We start from the raw sequence: 17,678 nt of genomic DNA on the forward strand, positions 1-17,678 counted from the left end.
GTAAATACTTTGATGTAAAGAATAATCCTACAAAGTTTCAATCACATCCGATGAACTTTGTCAAAGATATAAAATGTCTAATTTTTCCTTTGACGCTGACCTGTGACCTTGAAAAAGGTCAAAGGTCAACGAAACCATCGTTAAAGTGTAGAGGTCATTGGAGGTCACGACTAAACAAAATATGAGCCGGATCGCTTTGATAGTTTCCGAGAAAAGTCCAACGTTAAGGTGGTGTCTACGGACGGCCGGCCGGACGGCCGGCCGGACAGACTAACACTGACCGATTACATAGAGTCACTTTTTCTCAAGTGACTCAAAAAACAAGAAAGGTAGGTTGTTGGAACGTTTGTTATTGACAAAACAATGGGTGTTACTAGGAAAAATCAAAAAACCTGAAAGGCAGGGGTCCAAAATGCTCAAGTTTGAAAGAAAGTTTCTGGACACCAACGAAACCAAATCATAATAAGCAAGATGGCGGCAAATGCAAGAGAGCGAACCGAGAAAGCACGCGAACCGGTGTCAAAAGTCGGATCGGAACAGCTGCTCGTTATTTCAACTTAGCGAAACGAAGCTTTTTTTTTTTTTTTTTTTTGAAAAACCGGAAATCCGGCAAAAGCCGGAAGAGTAACACCCATGCATTCACAAATATATCGACCCAACGATCTTTAAAGTGCACAGACAAACAATGAGATTCGCTTGGGACTTTTCCAACAAGCGGCCGAAACATTCGCTTGGGACTTTCCCAACAAGCGGCCGAAACATTCGCTTGGGACTTTCCCAACAAGCGGCCGAAACATTCGCTTGGGACTTTCCCAACAAGCGGCCGAAACATTCGATCAAGTTCTTGTTACTCATTGTGTGTTTGAGCACTTTACAGACCGTTGGGTCGATATATTTGTAAATGAAACGTATTGTTTTGTCAATAACAAACGTTCCAACAATCTTCTTCTTCTGCGTTCGTGGGCTGAAACTCCCACGTACACTCATGTTTTGCACGAGTGGAATTTTACGTGTATGACTGTTTTTTCCCCGCCATTTAGGCAGCCATACGCCGCTTTCTGGCAATCTACCTTTCTTGGTTGTTTTTTTTTATTAAAAAGGAGGGAGTCCTAAAATAGGGGTAGTTTTACAGAAGTTATGAACATAAAGTCTGAGAAAATAAGGTCTTAAAAAGGAGGGAGTCTTAAATTGGGGGGTCTTAAAAGGGGGTTTCAACTGTACACACAAAGTTTCCTCATCACACACAAAAAGTCTTGTGGGAAACAAGGACATTTATGGGAAATCGGAATTCCTCTGCTGTAACCCCATGAATATTTATGAGTAGCACATGGACCAATCGCTGGGTAATGCCAGAGATTGTTCCAGCCAGCTTAGCGTGGATGCTTTCCCCTTGACTGCATGTTAATATCAGTGATTTCTCGAAGACTGCAAACAATCTTACCTGTGTTGTACACACAAAGTTTCCTCATCACACACAAACGTTAATATCAGTGATTTCTCGAAGACTGCAAACAATCTTACCTGTGTTGTTGTTGGAGTTGTAGTTAATGTGTTTCTTTTTCTTCCATTTCAGTCCACAAACTGAAAACAAACGTAGTAACTGTCAGGTGTTTGCACCACCAAAATTAGCACGCATAAACACATTATAGGCTGGTACACACACAATGTGCATCAATGTTTGAAGAACAAATGTGCTCAATGCTGGTATAACTGACCAAAGAAAATAAACACAAACTTGAACAAGAACACCCCTTGCATGGCACTAACTCAACTAAGCAAGCTGAGATCTCATTCTCTCTCTCCCTCTCTCTCTGTTTTTGTCCCTGTCTGTCTCTCTCCATCTCCCTCTCTCTCTTATATTCTCTCTTCCGTATTCTCTCTCGATCTCTCTCTCACCTCATCTCTCTGTTTATGTCTCTGTCTGTCTCTCTCCATCTCCCTCTCTCTCTTATATTCTCTCTTCCGTATTCTCTCTCGATCTCTCTCTCACCTCATCTCTCTGTTTATGTCTCTGTCTGTCTCTCTCCATCTCTCTCTTATATTCTCTCTTCCGTATTCTCTCTCGACCCCTCTCTCACCTCATCTCTCTGTTTATGTCCCTGTCTGTCTCTCTCCATCTCCCTCTCTCTCTTATATTCTCTCTTCCGTATTCTCTCTCGATCTCTCTCTCACCTCATCTCTCTGTTTATGTCTCTGTCTGTCTCTCTCCATCTCTCTCTTATATTCTCTCTTCCGTATTCTCTCTCGACCCCTCTCTCGCCTCACCTCTCTGTTTATGTCTCTCTCTCTCTCCATCTCTCTCTTATATTCTCTCTTCCGTATTCTCTCTCGACCCCTCTCTCGCCTCACCTCTCTGTTTTTGTCTCTGTCTGTCTCTCTCTCCATCTCCCTCTTATATTCTCTCTCCTCTCACCCAAACAACAACCCCCCCCCCCCCCCCCCCCCCCCCCCCCCCCCCCCCCCCGTGTGTCTGTGAAGCCTGGCTGCACAAAGGCGCTGCAATTCTCATTCTGTCTCCCTCTCTCACCCCCACCCACCCCCTCTCTCTGTATCGGTCAGTCTCTCTCTTCTCCTCCTCCTCCTCCCCCCCCTCCCCCCCCCCCCCTCCCCCAGAACTCACAAAGACTGGTCTGTGTGTCTGTGATGCCTGGCTGTACAAAGGCGCTGCGTTTCTCTTGCAGCGTTCTGGATGGAATGAGACCCACTGGACCGTGACCCTCGTCTACGCTCACGGACCTCGCCTGCAACAACCAGGAACACAATAATAATAACAAATAATGAGAGTGTATATAGCGCGAACTACGATGAATCATGCTTATCGCGCTTTACAAATTAACTATGAAAAACAGAAACAGAAAAACAAGAATGGTTGTTTGTTGTGTTTGTTTTTGACGACAAGGCCCCCAAAATTAGGGTGGGTAGGTTGGTTCAGGTTTTTGGTTGATAAAAGTTTTATTAACATTAACACAGGCATATTACTGGCTGGACCTTGCGCGAACTGTACCCTCTTGGTGTCGAGATTAGTAACTTTCGTTACAAAGTCTGCAAAGTCCAATGTTGTCCTTTTAATAAAAAAAATGTTTTTAAAAGGCCCCAAAAAAGGTTTTAGGTTCAGGAGAAAAAAGGGTTGGTCGAGGAATCGGAAACAAGGACATTTCTGGGGGGGAGGCTTAATAATATATCTATATAGCATCACAAGCCCTTACCTGCCACCAGTTCTCATCATCAGTGCTGACCACTTGCAGGATGTCGCCAGCATTGAACGGCAGGCCGGCTTTCTTGCAGGGAATCAGGCGGTCGTTCAGCGGGTCGTAGTTGAACAGCGCTCGCACAAAGAACTGCAATGGAGAACTAACAATGTTTAGCTGTAACCTCTTGCAGGGAATCAGGCGGTCATTCAGCGGGTCGTAGTTGAACAGCGCTCGCTCAAAGGACTGCAATGGAGAACTAACAACGTTCAGCTGTAACTCCTTGAAATACATTGCTTGGTTGAACCGATAGCTGGTAGGAATGCTGATTGATACATCTGGATGTTATCTCTCACTCTCAGCGACATTCTTGTGACGAAACACAACATAGCCGACAGCCCGACAGCGGTGACGTTCAGCTGTAACCTCTTGAAATACATTGCTTGGTGAATCAATCGCTGGGTTGAATGCTGATTGATGCATCTGGGTGTTATCTCTCAGTGACGTTCTTGTAACAAAACACAATTAACATAGCCAACAGCGGTGACGTTCAGCTGTAACCTCTTGAAATACAGTTTTGGGTGAATGGCTCACTGGGTTAAATGCTGATTGATACATCTGGGTGTTATCTCTCAGTGACATTCTTGTAACAAAACACAACATAGCCGACAGCGGTGACGTTCAGCTGTAACCTCTTGAAATACAGTTTTGGGTGAATGGCTCACTGGGTTAAATGCTGATACATCTGGGTGTTATCTCTCAGTGACGTTCTTGTAACAAAACACAATTAACATAGCCAACAGCGGTGACGTTCAGCTGTAACCTCTTGAAATACAGTTTTGGGTGAATGGCTCACTGGGTTAAATGCTGATTGATACATCTGGGTGTTATCTCTCAGTGACATTCTTGTAACAAAACACAACATAGCCGACAGCGGTGACGTTCAGCTGTAACCTCTTGAAATAAGGTGCTTGGTGAATCAATCGCTGGGTTGAATGCTGATTGATGCATCTGGGTGTTATCTCTCACGTTCTTGTGACGAAACACAATATCGCCGACAGCGGTGAAGTTCCTTGATTGCCACATGGCTTGCCCTACAGTCAAGAACCCGAGTCTGATTCTCTGAGAGAGAGAGAGAGATGATGATGGAACTGTATTTTACAAGGAGAGAGAGAGAGATGATTATGGACTTTATTTTACAAGGAGAGTGTGTGTGAGAGAGAGAGAGAGAGAGAGAGAGAGAGAGAGAGAGAGAGAGAGAGAGAGAGAGAGAGAGAGAGAGAGAGAGAGAGAGACAGAGAGAGAGATAGAGATAGGAGAGAGAGAGAGAGACAGAGAAACAGATAGATAGAAGAGAGAATTGAATTGAATTGAATTGAATTGAATTGAAATTTATTTTACGAGGGTGACAGAATAAGCAATGTATACATGCTTCTTTTCATCCGGCCCTCGCCCATTGAGGGGTAACAAACAAGAAGAAATAAAAGATAAGTTTAACAATAGTACAAATGACATATTTACCATAATTAACATGCCAAACAACCAATAACTTGAATAAGAGAGAGAGAGAGAGAGAGAGAGAGAGAGAGAGAGAGAGAGAGAGAGAGAGAGAGAGAGAGAGAGAGAGAGAGAGAGAGAGAGAGAGAGAGAGAGAGAGAGAGGGAGAGACAGAGAGAGAGAGACAGAGAAAGACAGAGAGAGAGAGAGAGAGAGCAAAAGAGAGACTGAGAGAGAAAAACAGAAAGAGAGAGAGAGAGAGAGAGAGAGAGAGAGAGAGAGAGAGAGACAGAGAGAGAGAGAGAGAGACAGAGAGAGAGACAGAGAGAGAGACAGAGAGAGACAGAGAGAGACAGAGAGAGAGACACAGAGAGAGAGAGATAGAGAGAGAGAGACACACAGAGAGAGACAGAGAGAGAGAGACACACAGAGAGAGACACAGAGAGAGACACAGAGAGAGAGACAGAGAGAGGGACAGAGAGAGAGACAGAGAGAGAAAAGAGAAAGAGAGAGAGAGAGAAGGAGAGAGAGAGAGAGCGAGACAGAGACAAAGAGACAGAGAGAGACATATATCGAGAGAGAGAGAGAGAGAGAGAGAGAGAGAGAGAGAGAGAGAGAGAGAGAGAGAGAGAGAGAGAGAGGGACAGAGAGAGAGAGAGAGAGAGAGAGAGAGAGAGGGAGAGAGAGAGAGAGAGAGAGAGAGAGAGAGAGAGAGAGAGAGAGAGAGAGAGAGAGAGAGAGAGAGAGAGAGAGAGAGAGAGAGAAAGAAAGAGACAGTGTCGACACTCACCTGTTCCCTGACAGAGTTGTGGTGGTAGCATGGCACGATCTTCATGGTGATGGAGGTGGAGGCCTCCTTGAGGAGCAGCATCATGTCCTCGGGACGGTACACCTCCACCCCATTCACCTCCCGCACCTTGTCCCCCACCCGCAGCAAGGCTGAAAACACAATCACGTTCCATTGAAATTCACTGACATGTAACACACAGCGATGCTGAAAACACAATCATGTTCCATTGACATTCACTGACATGTAACACACAGCGATGCTGAAACACAATCATGTTCCATTGACATAATTCACTGACATGTAACACACAGTGATGCTAAAACACAATCATGTTCCATTGACATTCACTGACATGTAACACACAGCGATGCTAAAACACAATCATGTTCCATTGACATAATTCACTGACATGTAACACACAGTGATGCTAAAACACAATCATGTTCCATTAACATTCACTGACATGTAACACACAGCGATGCTGAAACACAATCATGTTCCATTGACATTCACTGACATGTAACACACAGTGATGCTAAAACACAATCATGTTCCATTGACATAATTCACTGACATGTAACACACAGCGATGCTAAAACACAATCATGTTCCATTGACATAATTCACTGACATGTAACACACAGCGATGCTAAAACACAATCATGTTCCATTGACATTCACAGGGTTCGTACAGTTTTTTTGTTCTAAAATTCAAGGACTTTTCAAGGACTTTCAAGACCTTCTGAAGAGAAAATCAAGCACCCTCTTACCTTCAAAGCTCGCAATGAAACACTCGCTAGTTATTATACCCTCTTCCCGCACGCCGATTTAAATCATTGGATGTTCAAAAACTAATGATAAGCACCATTTTTCATTTCCTTTGATGAGCATCTGGTGTCGTGCACCGGCCATGTGGCTTTTCAAGGCGGCTTCTCCCATGCTCGAAATGTTGAAGTCTTTTTTACACACGAAGCATCGCGCATGATGTTTCAATTTATCCGATGCTTCTACAAGCCAAGCTTTGTATTTTGCATTGGCATGCCATTGACGATTGGAGATGCAGTTGCCTTTCCCCATTTTCCACGCTAAGACACAGGAAGAGATATAAAAATGCCACTGCGGTTCTCCGCGTCTGCAAACTATTAGTCATTCCGTAGTTGTTTCCCTTGCCAACTTCCGGGAAGGGAAGCAACTACGGGTGACTAGTAATAGTTAGTTTGTCTGCTTTCGTTTTCACTCGATCTTTTATTCTCCCAAAATGTGTGTACTGTATTTGACGAAAAAAAAAGGGGGTTGCATTTTTGTTTTAAATAAGACAAGCTGCTGACGAAATGTATAGGCAACAATTTGGAAAAATCAAGTACTTTTCAATGACTATTTAACAAAACTCTATTTTCAAGCACTTTTCAAGGCCTGGAAAAGGTTTTCCAATTTTCAAGGAGTTTTCCAGGGTTCAAGGACTCTGTACGAACCCTGCATTCACTGCCATGTAACACACAGCGATGCTGAAACACAATCATGTTCCATTGACATAATTCACTGACATGTAACACACAGCGATGCTAAAACACAATACTATGGAACGCCAAAAGGCCCACAGTATCGAGACTGAGTCTCGATACTGGGAGTATCGAGACTTAAAGTCTCGATACTCCGAGTATCGAGACTCGTTCATTTCATTGGTCTTCCCTCGATACTGCGAGTATCGAGTATGGAAATGAACCAATCCGTGGTATCGAGTATGGTTGCCATGCCGCCCTAGTTCAGTATCGAGTGTCTACAAAACGATTGGTTAAATTCTGATCTCGAGTGTGAACAGCACCCTGGTGCGCCAAAAGGCCCACAGTATCGAGACTGAGTATCGATACTCAAAGTCTCGATACTCAAAGTCTCGATACTCCGAGTATCGAGACTCGTTCATTTCATTGGTCTTCCCTCGATACTGCGAGTATCGAGACTTTGAGTATCGATACTCTGTAATTTCATTGGTCGGACTCGAATTTCAAGAGTATCGCTACTGCGCATCTCGATACTGGTTGCTATGCCAATCGATCTGATCAAGAACGTAACAAGACAAGCGATTGGTTCAGTACTTGAACTCCAAAAGGAACTGGTAAATTAAAAAGTGAAACCAATTTTTCTGCTTTTATTGCCTTCAGTGGAATAAGGTTAGTTCATGCTTTGCCGGCAAGGTTATTTCTTTTATTTCCTGTGTGTGTTTGCGTGCGCGACAGATCATCGAGTATTTTCTATGGCATCAGTATTACAAAAATGAAATTGACGTTCATCGGCGCTTCAGTTTCTTTCATCGGCATGGCCCCTGATGTCATGTTTGAAGAGATCGAACCTGAACTTGATTATTGTATTGAGTGAAAATGCAACCAGAAGTATTCAACTGGTAGGTAAAATACGATGTTCCATAATGACTAACATAAGCTTACCCTTCTCTTCTCCCAATGCCACCCAGCCAGGTGCATTGTTGATCTGTTCGGTATTTTAAAGCCAAGTTGTATCCCAACACTCACTAGATCTACCTCTTCTGTATTTTGGGGGGTATTCATCGTGCTCCTTCGGGTACTATATAGGAGATATTTCTTTAGCCTATAAGTCTCATGCTTTTGGTATTAGATCTAATCAGCATTTTCAAAATCTTCAAGCCACAAACAATTGTCCTCCTGTTGATACACTTGTTTAGATTTTTTCATTTTAAATTCCGATCTGGATTGCTTGCTTTCGAAGATGACAACTGTTGGACGTCAGCCAGGCTTCTGACAAAATTAACTCTAGACTCACGTACTGCTTCCCTGACAATTTCAAGGGGCACAATGATTTGAGGTAGAAAAGATCGAATGTAAAGTTCATATATGTCAAGCGGATTTGGAATAAATTCGACCCAAAAAATTCGATTTATTCGAACACGCTGCGCTAGATTACGTCCCTTGAATGAAAAAAAAGAAGATTTTGCGACGAAGCGCTTACCTAAGTCAAAATACATTTGTTCACCACAAATTAGATAAATGAGTGGAATACATGGTCCAAAGTTCGATTGGCAGTACTTTGGCGGGTAAGGGGATAGTCAGTATGGAGTTTATGCGACAATGTTCAACTAAAATGTATAAATTTGTTTTTGTAGCCCCACTCCAACAAAGAAGCAAAATAGTGTTTGCAAATCTCTGTGTGTGTGTGTGTGTGTGTGTTTGTGTGTGTGTGTGTGTGCGTGTATGCACGCGTGTTTGTGAGTGTCTTAGGGTTGTTGTGGTTAGCTTAGCTTCTTTGGTTGATCGATCGGTACTTTGTGCTCCGATTTATTCTTCAGGAAAATGAGTTTTCAACTGTCCAGCACACCAGTGATATCTGGAAGGATGCGAGCGACATTGTTAAAAAAAGGTCAGTCGTAACTCATACAGTTGGGCCCTTCTGAGTTGTTTCACCAATCCATGTGAAGTAATCTTTATTTTCCAAATCAAAGAACATGTACATGAATTTACAACGATAAGTCCATTATTGTACGCCAGCTAATCATAAATGGGTATTTGAAATACGACTCACATATTTGTTAGATTCAGCTGTATATTTTCAAAACTCTATGAACAACAATAAAAGACAGATGAAGTCTGGCAGGAATGTCAAAAGTTGAAAACTAATGTTCAACAGTGCCTCAACTGTAACCATGCGTGCGCCTGTGCACGGACCAGACATAATCATGTTCTGTACTAGTGCCAGTCATGCAACACTGCAGCAAGACTGGTTCTGTGCAGAATTAAAGTCGTAATCCCACCCCTCCTGTTTAATACTTGCTTCTTGGTATTTTACTTTTTATTGTACACTTATTATTTTGGGTGGTTGTAAGCTTTGAACGTTTACGTTTTATGATGGATTGAATTTGATGAATAAACATTTGGTGCTGGTAGGTCTGTTTGGTTGTTAATCGCGTGCTTGTGTTCGAAATGTTGTGTCCAATGCAGCGCTATGAGACCACAGTCTGGTGGGGAACAGGGCTAGAGAACATTTTTAGGATCACTTTTACAAGGCTGCTAACAGAATAATACTGAGTGTCTCTTGCATGACACCCAAAAAACAAAACAAAAAAGCATACCAACTAACATGTATAGCAGACTGGCACAAATCATCAGATGACCTTTTTGGGGGCGTTGGTTCAGGTAATAAAAGAATTATTTATTTAAGTAAGTGAATTAAATGTATTTAACGCATTGCCATAGAAACTGATTTTACAAACACAATGCAGACACACACAGAGACAACCAGGCAAACAAATATTAGGTTTATTCCATGACATTTTTGTTAAAGACTACACATACAAATTATACATTTGCCCACCATCTCACTAAACAGATACATGTAAAAATAGGTACACATTAAAAAAATAATACTAAGTCGTGTGAATCATGATAGTTCAATGATAATAAATGTGAATATTTGCCCAGATTTGCTCAAGAGGTGTGCAACCTGACCATGGAGAGTGCAGCCATGGAGAACTGATGGCAGAACAGCTGAAACCTTCGCTGAAGTATACCAATCCTGCCCTACATGTTCCTTATGCTGCCTTGCTGAACACATTGATTTTTGGGTAAACACACACAAAAATTGAGAGTCCATGAGTGATAATCTGCAGTCTGAAATGATTCGCTTTGCTTTTTTATCAGACGCGTATCATTGTGATGGTTTAATATATATAATATATATAAGATATATTTCAGCGAACAAAACATAAACTGAAACAGTAAGTTCAGACTTGATCCAAACACACATTTTCCTCAACAATAGTCCAATGCAAATATGTTGTGGATGTGTCCTTAAATCATTTATAGAATCAAAGAGACACAGGAATTGCTTGCTCGAATGGTTGAAACTGTAAATTTAGACAAATAAAGAGTCTGATCAAAAATACTGTGTGGAAATGTTTAGGTAATTCTGTTATGGTCATATATGTAACACTAATCAGTTGATCAATTTGCAGACGATTTGTCTTCAGTCAATGGTAAGTAGCAAAGGGCTTTATGTTGCCTGAATGGCGGGGTAAAAATAGTCATACAGGTAAAAACCCACTCGTGCTAAAAACATGAGAGAACGTGGGAGTCTAAGCCCAAGAACGAAGAAGAAGAAGAAGAAAAAGAGTGTCTGGGGGTTGATTATAAGTTGGGGTTGATTCTTGCAGCAGGTTCTTTAGCTGCAATATCCCCCATATAATCAAGAGGGTATAAATAAGATATTCTATGGATATGGAAATGGATATGTAAAACCTATGGAAACCATTGGTACAAAACGAACACAGTTAAAAATTATATGAGACTGTATAATTATGTCTACTGGCAGGAACAGCAGCTTGTCCCTGTGAATTTTAATTTTTCTCTACTGAGACTGTTCCCAAGATATATTCTTGCCTTATTGGCTTTGAGAGCTAGCAGGTTGTAGATAGCACCCTCAAATTAATTCTCCGAGTGATTGTTTGAAGTTGCGCCCCCGGCCCCTTGAAAGTGGAACAAATCAAAAAGCTGTATTTATACACAGCTTGGTGGCCCTGAGATTAGACAAATTAGGAAATCACATTCTCAAATTTTGATTGCCCACATTTTTTGTGAGTAAGAGGAAAGGGTAAAGGGTCAACCACTAAATCAATGACAATGTCTGTATAACCCTCAGTACTATAAAGGTAAAAGGTCAACCACCAAATATATGTCTTTAGCCCTCAGAACAAATGAAGCCCAGGCATAGTATTGATCTATGACTTCGAAACACAAACCATCTGCAGTGTGATCAAATAACCATTTCATCTTCTTCTTCTTCGTTCATGGACAGAAACTCCCATGTTCACTCATGCTTTTGCACAAGTGGGTTTTTACATGTACGACCGTTTTGACCCCACCATTCAGGCAGCCATTTGCCGCTTTTGGGGGAGGCATGCTGGTTATTTTCATGTTTCTATAACCCACCAAACTCTAATATGGATTACAGGATTTTTTCCATGCGCACTTGTTCTTGTGCTTGTTGTTTTGGATGGACACACACAGGGGAATAAGGCACAAGCAGGTCTGCACATAAGTTGACCTGGGAGATAAAAACAAAAATCTCCAGCCTCCACCCACCAGGAGCGGGAGCTTGGATTCGTAACTGTGACCTTCCGTATAGGACTAGGAGGCCGATGGCTTATCCACTAGGCCACTGCGCTCGTCAATTAACCATTTAATATAAATCATTTAAATCAATGTAAATACAACACTGAGACTTTGACAGACACCTACTTCTGACCAAATGTACACAGTTTTGACCAATCCAATAATGGATCAAGCATGCTCTTCCTGTGCGTAACTTGGTTCAAAAAGAACATGTATCCACAAACATTTATGTTTCACTATTTCTGAGAATGTTTGTGTTTGAATGGAGTGTCCAATTACTGTTGGAATGTTTCTAAGGTTCATATTTGTATTCTCTCCCTGCATTCTGCTGCCCTATTCGCTTTGGACAAGTTATCCCCTGTGTATCATTGCTCCTTCAGTTTATTATCTCCTAATTTGTACCTTCAAACTTCACAAGATCAATAAAGCTGTACTCTCTCTGTAAGACTATCCTGTGACAGATTCTTTTATATAAAAAAACAAGTCGCGTAAGGCGAAAATACAACACTTAGTCAAGTAGCTGTCGAACTCACAGAATGAAACTGAACGCAATGCAATGTTTCAGCAAGACCGTAGCATCGTCAGTCCACCGCTCATGGCGAAGGCAGTGAAATTGACAAGAAGAGCGGGGTAGTAGTTGCGCTGAGAAGGATAGCACGCTTTTCTGTACCTCTCTTCGTTTTAACTTTCTGAGCGTGTTTTGAATCCAAACATATCATATCTATATGTTTTTGGAATCAGGAACCGACAAGGAATAAGATGAAAGTGTTTTTAAATTGATTTCGAAAAACAATTTTTGATAATAATTTTTATATATTTAATTTTCAGAGCTTGTTTTTAATCCAAATATAACATATGTATATGTTTTTGGAATCAGCAAATGATGGAGAATAAGATGAACGTAAATTTGGATAGTTTTATAAAAAAAAATTATTTTTTTTTTTACAATTTTCAGATTTTTAATGACCAAAGTCATTTATTAAATTTTAAGCCACCAAGCTGAAATGCAATACCGAAGTCCGGGCTTCGTCGAAGATTACTTGACCAAAATTTCAACCAATTTGGTTAAAAAATGAGGGCGTGACAGTGCCGCCTCAACTTTCACGAAAAGCCGGATATGACGTCATCAAAGACATTTATCAAAAAAATGAAAAAAACGTATGGGGATATCATACCCAGGAACTCTCATGTCAAATTTCATAAAGATCGGTCCAGTAGTTTGGTCTGAATCGCTCTACACGCACGCACACACACATACACCACGACCCTCGTCTCGATTCACCCCTCAATGTTAAAACATTTAGTCATAACTTGACTAAATGTAAAAAGGACCACTATCACTACAAGGCATTTTCAGTGTCTTAACCAGCCACGCCTAAGTGAGCAAATTCTTTCCAATAAGGGGAGACAACACCCACACGCATCTTTTTGATCACTGCAATACATTATCTAATAGATTTACATATACACTCTTCAAAAAAAGTTAAGGATCACTTTTTGACAAGCACACCACACAAAACAGACAAGACCAAATTCTTTCTTTTTTTAAAAATTATATAATTGAACAATCAAGGAGTAATGACAAACAAAGCAAAGATCGAACGCGGCCGCCACAATTTAGCTAGAGTGGTACAACAATGTGAATCGGTGTGCCCTCCGTTGTGTGTCAGGCATTCAACACATCGTTGGCGCATGGAGTGGATCAGGTTGCATATGAATGATCTGGGAACTCCATTCCACTCCTGCTGGAGCCATTGCAGCAGTTGACCCAGATTGGCAGGAGGAGGGTGATGTTGCTGTACCCGACGACAAAGTTCGTTCCACATGTGCTCTATGGGGTTCAGGTCCGGGCTGTTGGCTGGCCACAGCATCCTGTTGACCCTGGCCTGCTAGATGAAGGTGTTTACTGCTGCAGAGCGATGGGGAGGTGCGTTGTCATCCTGAAGAATCGCAAGAGGGCCGATCGCTTGGAGGACTGGAACGACTAGGGGTTGCAGGATCTCATTCTGGTAGCGGACACCGGTCAAGTTGCCCACTACATGGTACAGAGGTGTCCTTAGACGTGTGCTGATCCCTCCCCAGACCATCACAGAGCCTCCGCCAAAACGCTGTCGTTCCAGAACAGCGCCTTCTGAAAAGCGCTCTCCGCGACGCCTCCACACTCGGATGCGACCATCAGCAGGTTCCAAGCAAAAGCGGGACTCATCTGTACACAACACCTGAGCCCACTGCTGACGTTGCCACCTCACATGTTGAGTGCACAAGGCTCAGCGAGCTGGTCTATGATTAGCAGTCAGGGTTGTTCCTCGGACTGGACTCCTTGCACCCAAGCCAAAGTTGTGTAAGCGGTTTCGGATCGTCTGACCACTAACAACAGTTTTTTTTTTCTTGTTTTTTTTTTTCGTTTATGGGCTGAAACTCCCACGGCTTTTACGTGCATGACCGTTTTTACCCCGCCATTTAGGCAGCCATACGCCGCTTTCAGAGGAAGCATGCTTGGTATTTTTGTGTTTCTATAACCCACCGAACTCTGACATGGATTACAGGATCTTTTTCGTGCGCACTTGGTCTTGTGCTTGCGTGTACACACGGGGGTGTTCGGACACCGAGGAGAGTCTGCATACAAAGTTGACTCTGAGAAATGAATCTCTCGCCGAACGTGGGGACGAACACATGCTGACAGCGGCCAACTGGATACAAATCCAGCGCGCTACCGACAGAGCTACATCCCCGCCCCACTAACAACAGTGTTGGTGGTAGCTTGTAGGCGTTGCCTAATGTTGTTTGCCGTAGCCATTCTTTGTTGCATGGCCTGCCTCTGAATGAAGCGATCCTCTCTTTGTGTGGTGTCTCGATCTGGGCCGACCAGAACGTTGTCGCTCCTGCACTCTTCCAGTTGCGTGGAATCTCTGTTTTAGTCTGATGATGACAGAGGGAGCCACTGCAAGCCTCTGAGCCACTTGCCTGGCAGCAACACCGTCTTGTAGCCATCCTATTGCCCTTCCTCTATCCAAATCGCTCAGTTTTCTTCGTGGGGCATGTTGCTACTGTGCATAATTGTGTCAGCGTGTCAACCTTTAAACACAAGCTGGTGAGCGATGTTCATAGCCAGGACCCTGTTGTAGCACGTGCATCACAACCTTTTGCCCTGGCATGCGTTCCTCAAATTTCATGGAGCTATACAAAACACCCTTTTTCTTCCAAAATGCAGCTTTTGAGAAGTCCCACAAAGGGAAATAACTCTGCCTGCCAAACAAAATTGTAAGTCAAGACTCATTGTTCATTTGTTAATTCAAACACATTAATCTTTTAATTATTATGTCGATGTTTAATTTTTTGACAATGTTTTATAATTAGATCAGTTTTTTCAACCGATCCTTAACTTTTTTTGAAGAGTGTACATGCATTGAGGAAAGTGACAGATTATTCTCTTATTAAAATTCCGTTGTAACTTGTATGCACTACAAAAATGACCTTTGTAATTCCTAGCTGTTATTTCACAAACACATTTCATGGTATTCTGCACAGTGCTTGTGTATCCGCCCTCATGATTATAATGCTTAGGATTGGTGTCATATGATTGCTCTAATTCCAAAAAGTAAATGAGAAGATATTTAACTAAATTTGTCCACAACTCTTCGCAGTAACACGTAAATGAGAAGATATTTAACTAAATTTGTCCACAACTCTTCGCAGTAACACGTAAATGAGAAGATATTTAACTAAATTTGTCCACAACTCTTCGCAGTAACACGAACGAAGAGACAGCTGCAGAAGAAATTGTTACATTTACTTGTGAGCAGCGCAGCACATGGACAGAGGAATAAAGGGTTGCTCCAGGAAACCATGATAAATATAAATCCAACAACTTTTTGATTATTTTACAACTGGTTCAATGATGAAGTGGTTAGATCCTGTTGCGACATTCTCAGTTACTTAACCTCCCCCCCCCCCCCCCCCCCCCCATAGTCATAGAGAGATCTCAGCTTAAATCCAAAATTCCAACAAGTAATAATTGTAATAATTATATCCAGCGGGGAAGTGAGTTTACCCAACCGAAGGGTTGGGAATATATCTGGTTGTGTACATTCTCAACTACGCTATAGGCGAGCAGCCATACATCCACAAAATAAAGTGTCTTTCCCTTTCAGCAGCTCATGTACGTGTGCAATGTGCTGGTGTACTCTCACTCCTCTTCTTCTTTCAGGGCACATCTTTTCTGGGTGTTTGAAACTGAGAGGAGGCTGTCATCCAATACCAGCGCCTTGGATTCCTGAAGAACAAAAAGATCACAAAAATCACAAATTTGTTTCAGTAAAATCAGTGAAATCTTATTTTGCAACCAAGGGCAAAGAGTGCTGTCTGCCATTGTCAAAGGAAGACATTACACAAATCGAACATGGTTTTCAGATATAGCACTTGATAACCTACACATTGATACAGTATTTAAATTTCCTGTGAATTTTTTTAATGATCATATGAAACTTGTTTGTAATCATAGGCAATTGTTTCAATACTTTTTTTGATAAATTTAAAGGTTTAAAAGTTAATTCTTATCAGGCGTTTTCGTCTTTACTTATTGTTTTTGTATCTGGCTGAAGTTGGCTTGTGCAATGTTTTGTTCAGTTCTAACACTTCTCTGGATGGGATGTATGCTATTTTTTGTTCTGCCCCGGAGATCTTTAACTGCTTTCTCATTTGTTCAGTTATGGTAATCATCTGCACTTCTTTCCACAGTGACATTATTTTTGTTTTATTTGGATGGAGAGAAAAAAATGTACTGACAAAATTGTCGTCTTTTTTATTTTATCTCTTTTTACATTCGATGCTATGTTAAAAGTGCATTTGATTTCTTTCTGTCTGTGCTTTTTGTCTTGAAATTGCTAATAACTTCTGCATCTTTTGACCAAATTACTTCATACTAACCTTCACCCTGCTTCGTGGGTCGTGGACGACCCAGAGCCTCACAAAATCGTATTTATATCTCTGAAACTATTTGGAGTTTTTAAAGGCCGACATAGTCCTATTTGATTAGTTTAATTACATCCAGGGCTTTTCCCATTGTTGCGGGGTTGTATAAATTAAGCTTCCTGCAAAGTTTTAGGTTTGAAGTCCTCACCAATTACGAGAAATAACTATTTATTGCATTGTTTAGCAACAGTTCTCCAAGACTTGGGCTACTTTTAGACCGTTGACCTCACTTCGTGACGTTTCGTAAACCAAAGATGGCATTTGAGACTGTTCTGTTTACATTTGACACTATCAACACCACTTTGCAATACTGAAATAATTTTTTCTGTGTTTGAAAGCTACAGCCAATCGTTATTATATCCCCTTAGATACAGTTTTATAACATTATTGGTACATGTAAACAATATGAATTAATTAATGAACGCTACGAGTATGGCAGCCTTTAATTGAGATTTCATGTAATCTCCAATCACCATGCGACCTTCCCATTGCCCAACTTTTGAAAGACTATCTTTCTAATCTAAACAAACAAATAAACGATGACGCAATTTGAACTACACAGTCCGGATGATGTTGGTCGTGGACGACCCATATGGTAAGGAATTTTAATAATAATAATAATAATACGAGAATTTATAACGTGCACATATCTCACCACAAGGCGACTCAAGGCGCTCTCATACACATTCTTTCGCATTAACAACTCATGCACACTCATATAATAATAATAATAATACGAATATTTGTAACGCGCACATGTCTCACCAACAGGCGACCGAAGGCGCACATACACTCATTCACACACACGGAGACTTAAAGTCATTAACACACACACACCATCAACCATTAAATATGTACAGTTATTCAGGGTGGGATGGGGGTGGGCAGTGTAGAATGCATGGATTATTTGGAAAAAAGGAATGTCTTGAGTGCAGATTTGAATGATTCGAGGGACTGTTGTTGACGGAGGGGGAGAGGTAGTGTGTTCCATTGGCTAGGTGCTTGGAAAGAAAATGAGCATTGACCTGCTGTTTTGAGTATGGTGTGGGGGATGTTGAGCTTAAGGGAGTCGGCAGATGATCTCAGTGCTCGTGAAGG

General features: G+C 41.7%; 2 protein-coding genes and 1 long non-coding RNA gene across 4 annotated transcripts in view; 1 reads left to right on the forward strand and 2 right to left on the reverse strand.

Moving 5' to 3' along the window:
* LOC138976708 (protein PALS2-like) overlaps window positions 1-17,678 on the reverse strand; it is a 501,736-nt gene that overhangs the window by 18,592 nt on the left and 465,466 nt on the right. For both annotated transcript variants that reach the window (XM_070349578.1, XM_070349579.1), the window contains exons 7-10: window positions 5,476-5,624; window positions 3,207-3,338; window positions 2,621-2,741; window positions 1,522-1,581 (exon numbers count right to left, since the gene is read on the reverse strand). In XM_070349578.1, the coding sequence (XP_070205679.1) occupies window positions 1,522-1,581; window positions 2,621-2,741; window positions 3,207-3,338; window positions 5,476-5,624 (462 nt within the window). The remainder of the gene's footprint in view (window positions 1-1,521; window positions 1,582-2,620; window positions 2,742-3,206; window positions 3,339-5,475; window positions 5,625-17,678) is intronic.
* LOC138976693 (uncharacterized) lies at window positions 7,378-10,529 on the forward strand. Its single transcript, XR_011459119.1, has 2 exons — window positions 7,378-7,643; window positions 8,792-10,529. It is a non-coding gene; the product is annotated as an uncharacterized lncRNA (long non-coding RNA).
* LOC138976990 (all-trans-retinol 13,14-reductase-like) overlaps window positions 15,813-17,678 on the reverse strand; it is a 14,454-nt gene continuing 12,588 nt past the window's right edge. Inside the window, exon 8 of the mRNA XM_070349882.1 lies at window positions 15,813-15,882. Coding sequence (XP_070205983.1) covers window positions 15,813-15,882 — 70 coding nt within the window. The remainder of the gene's footprint in view (window positions 15,883-17,678) is intronic.

The sequence above is a fragment of the Littorina saxatilis genome, linkage group LG9 (assembly GCF_037325665.1).
Source record: "Littorina saxatilis isolate snail1 linkage group LG9, US_GU_Lsax_2.0, whole genome shotgun sequence".
In the NCBI taxonomy this organism is placed as follows: domain Eukaryota; kingdom Metazoa; phylum Mollusca; class Gastropoda; order Littorinimorpha; family Littorinidae; genus Littorina; species Littorina saxatilis.